This window comes from Tasmannia lanceolata, unplaced genomic scaffold, assembly GCF_043159265.1.
Source record: "Tasmannia lanceolata isolate RefF3 unplaced genomic scaffold, GAP_Taslan_0.1 ptg000015l, whole genome shotgun sequence".
In the NCBI taxonomy this organism is placed as follows: Eukaryota; Viridiplantae; Streptophyta; class Magnoliopsida; order Canellales; family Winteraceae; genus Tasmannia; species Tasmannia lanceolata.
The window spans coordinates 434615-438927 of NW_027518692.1; the positions used below are offsets into that span (position 1 = coordinate 434615).

The 4313-nt window shown below is 45.7% G+C and overlaps 1 protein-coding gene across 1 annotated transcript; it reads left to right on the forward strand.

Annotated features, from left to right (window-relative positions):
• The first annotated feature begins 2693 nt into the window (after window positions 1-2693).
• Window positions 2694-3353, forward strand: LOC143846082 (uncharacterized). The gene has a single exon (XM_077354494.1). The coding sequence runs from the start codon at window positions 2694-2696 to the stop codon at window positions 3351-3353; it is 660 nt and encodes a 219-aa protein (XP_077210609.1).
• The last annotated feature ends 960 nt before the right edge of the window (window positions 3354-4313 follow it).

A 4313-nucleotide genomic window follows, 5' to 3' on the forward strand; every position in this document is an offset into this window, starting at 1 on the left:
CTTGAACTCGCCAAAACTCCAGAAAAGTGGAAGGACGACGCCCGTTCAAATAATAACCAAGCTAAGCCTCCTCAATCCGATAATAGGCAATCACAGCCTGGTAGTCGAGCTCCCCCATAACAATTCGATAGGTACAATTATACTCCCCTAAATACTTCCGTCTCAAACATTCTCTATGAAATCCTAGGGGAAGAAGATATCCGATGGCCAAAAAGATGAAAAGTACCGGCCGAAAACGTAATTCCAATAAATACTGCCACTATCATGGTGACCACGGTGATACAACGGATGATTGCTATAACCTGAAAAATGTGGTCGAAAGATTGGTGGGACTGGGACGGATCGACAGATATTTGGCGAACCCCAGGAATTCTGGATCTTATCAAGAATCCGGAAGTTCAGAAGACAATTTGTTCCTTCCAATCCGACCCAGCTGATCGTTGGAATTGACCAAGCTAGACAAGTTCCCGAAACTCAAAATTCTTCGGACATCCGGATCGAGGCCCCGTTAACAATCGTCGGTAGTATAGACGTAATTTCTGGAGGAATGGCCTCTAGTGGACCGACTATTTCTGGGCAGAAGGCTTATGCCGCCCAAATTCACGCTGTTGAAGCTCCAACAAAAAAGTTACGGTCGGGCACGACCAACAATGAGGAACTGGTCTTTTTCGAGAAAGACTATGGCAATCTCCTCCTTCCGCATGACGATGCGGTCATTGTTTGCCTTATAATCGGCAATTATAATGCAAGTAAGGTACTGATTGATACAAGAAGTTCAGTTAACGTGTTACATTATGATGCCTTTAAAGAAATGCACTTGGGGATGGACAGACTAACAACCATAGAATGATCGACTTATGGCTTTTCTGGCGGGTCAATTCGTATTGAAGGGAGAATTGATCTCCCTGTAAAATTCGGAACCGAGCCACGCCAGAAAACCATCATGCAAACCTTCGTAGTGGTCAAAGTGCCATCCACCTATAATGCTATCATAGGACGCCCGGCCCTCAACAAACTCGAAGCAGTAGTCTCTACTCCTCATCTCAAAATTAAATTCCCAACGAAAGCAGGAGTTGGAGAAGTACAAGGAGATCAAGAAAGGGCCAGAAATTGTTACGCCGATTACGCGAAAGTAGTAAGGAAGGCAAAAGAATGCCTCCAAATAGCTGGAACCGATCCACGTTTGAACGACCGTTTGACGCGCGGAGAACCAGTCGAAGAATTAACCCAGGTACCTCTGTTTGGCACGGATGATGAAAGAACAGTTCAAATTGGTTCGTTGCTCACAGGTAGGAGTCGAACCAAATTAATCAGTTTTTTGAAAGATAATGCGGATGCTTTTACATGGTCTGCTTTAGATATGCCGGGTATCCTGAAGGACGTTGCCGTCCATCGGCTTAGCGTCGACTCCTCTTATAAGCTTGTTAAACAAAAGAAAAGAAATTTTGCCCCCGAGCGACAAAAGGCTATAAAAGAGGAAGTTGACAAACTTCTACAGGCTTGATTCATCCGAGAGATACATTACCCCGAATGGCTCGCCAATGTAGTAATGGTAAAAAAGGCGAGTGGGTAATGGCGGATATGTGTGGATTTCACCGACCTAAATAAGGTCTGTCCGAAGGATCATTACCCTCTCCCCCACATAGACATGCTGATAGACGCTATATTTGGCCACGAGATGGTCAGTTTCATGAATGCATTCTCAGGGTACAACCAGATATGTAAGCATCTCCGAGACATCCAGAAAACGTCCTTCGTCACTGAACAAGAATTGTTCTGCTATAAGGTCATGCCCTTCGGCCTTAAGAACGCAGGAGCAACATATCAAAGATTGGTAAACAAAAGTTTTGCTCCACAAATCGGTCAGAACATGGAAGTATACGTCGACGACATGCTTGTCAAAAGCCTGAAATCTGCGGACCATGTTACCGACCTTCAGGAAGCTTTTCATGTGTTGAGAAAATACCAAATGAAACTCAACCCTTCGAAGTGCGCCTTCGGCGTAACTTCAGGCAAATTCCTCGGATTCATGGTCAGTCACCTAGGCATAGAGGCGAATCCCGAGAAGATACTCGCCATCCTCAACATGACACCCCCAAAAACCATAAACGAGGTATAAAGACTCACAGGAAGGATAGCGGCCTTAAGCCGATTCATGTCCAAATCTGCCGAGAAATGCCTTCCATTTTTCAAAATACTGAGAAACATGAAAGATTTTCAATGGACGACCGAGTGCCAATAAGCATTCGACAAACTTAAAGAGTACCTTCACTCTCCTCCGGTACTGATGAAACCGCTACCGAATGAGGAGTTATATCTCTACCTAGCGGTAAGTCCCCTAGCCGTGAGTGTCGTACTGGTCAGACAGGAACATAGGACAGAGCACCCCATATATTATGTTAGTCTAGTCCTTCATGGCACCGAGATAAGGTACTAAAACATAGAGAAGTTTGCATTCGCAGCTCGAAAATTGCGTCCTTGCTTTCAGGCTCCTACAATAGTCGTCCTCACTGACCAACCACTATGAAAGATCCTCCAGAAGCCAGATACTTCTGGACGATTGATCAATTGGGAAGTAGAGTTGGGCGAATTCGACATACAGGTACGACCTCGCCCCGTAATTAAATCACAAGTGCTCGCTGACTTTGTGTTGAATGCACGGGTCCGACTAAAGACTCGGGGGGTAGGAGGACATGAAAGATGATCAACCAGAGAAGCAATATCTGTGGATGTTGTTTGTTGATGGATCGGCCAAAGCCGGAGGAAGAGGAGCAGGACTAGTATTAGCCGGACCCGATAAATTCCTCGTAGAATATGCCCGGAAACTCGACTTCGATGCTTCAAACAACGAAGCCGAGTATGAGGCACTCCTTGTAGGACTATCCCTAGCCCTCGAGTTAGAAGCTGACTGGTTGAAAGCCCATAGCGACTCCCAACTCATCGTCGGGCATATCAATGGACTTTACGAAGCAAAAGACAAAAGGATGCTCAAATATCTGGAAAAAGTAAGAGGAAAAATTTCCCTTTCCAAAGAATTCGAAATTGTGCAAATTTTGAGAACTCTCAACGCAAGGGCCGATGCTTTATCTAGAATGGCCTCCTCGGAAACCACCGGCTGGGGAAACGTGTATACTGAGGTACTTTCCCATCCCAGTATCGATAGAGAGGAAGTTACCAATATTAATCATGAACCTAGCTGGATGGATCTCATAGTGCGATACTTAAAGGATGGATCCTTACCCGAGGATCGAAAGGAAGCACGAAGGATTACGGCCAAATCTGCTCTTTATGTATTGAAGGGAGAAACGCTCTATAAACGATCGTTTTCATGGTCGCTCTTAAAGTGCCTCTGACCCAAAGATGCTGACCAAGCGATGGCTGAAGTACATGAAGGCATATGTGGAGATAACTCAGGGGGAAAGGTGCTGGCTCATAAGATTCTTCGCTGAGGATTTTTTTGGCCAACTATACTCGAAGACGCTCAAAAGCAAGAAGTGCGAATAGTGTCAGAGATTTTCCTCAGTACCGCGCCAGGCAGCAACCCAATATCACCCGATCTCTAGCCCAATTCCCTTCGCAATGTGGGGAATGGATATATTGGGTCCCTCTCCACCCTTGGTCGGTGGACACACGATGTTGTACGTTGTGATAGACTATCTCACAAAGTGGGTAGAAGCCAAGGCAGTAAAGAAAGCCACTTCAAAAGCAACAGAAACTTTCTTTTATCACGACATCATGTGCCGATACAGAATACCGATGGTACTGATCACTGATAAAGGGCCCCAGTTCGCTAGTGAACAATTCAAATTTTTTTGCGAAAGGCTCCGGATTGAACAAAGGTTTACCTCTGTCGGTCACCCCCAAGCAAATGGGCAAGTTGAGGTCACCAACCGGATCCTCTTGCAAAGCTTCAAAAAGAGGGTTGAGGATGCTAAAAACACTTGGGCATTAGAGCTACCAAACGTATTATGGGCATACCGGACCACACCCCGAACTACCACAGGCGAATCCCCATTCAACCTGGCGTTCGGTGTCGAAGCAATCATCCCAGTAGAAATAGCCATTCCCTCTCCAAGAGTCGAAAGCTATAATGAACAATTAAATGGTGAACTCATGGGGAGTAGCTTGGACCTTATAGAGGAAACTAGGGAGAAAGCTCGGATTAGAGTCGCCGCATATCAACAAAGAGTAGCTCGGTATTACAACCATCGGACGAAAGAAAGAGCTCTCAAGGAGAGAGATCTGGTACTCTGTCAGATAGAGGTGTCAGACCCAAGGAATGTAGGAAAGCTTGCCCCTCATGGGAAGGGCCG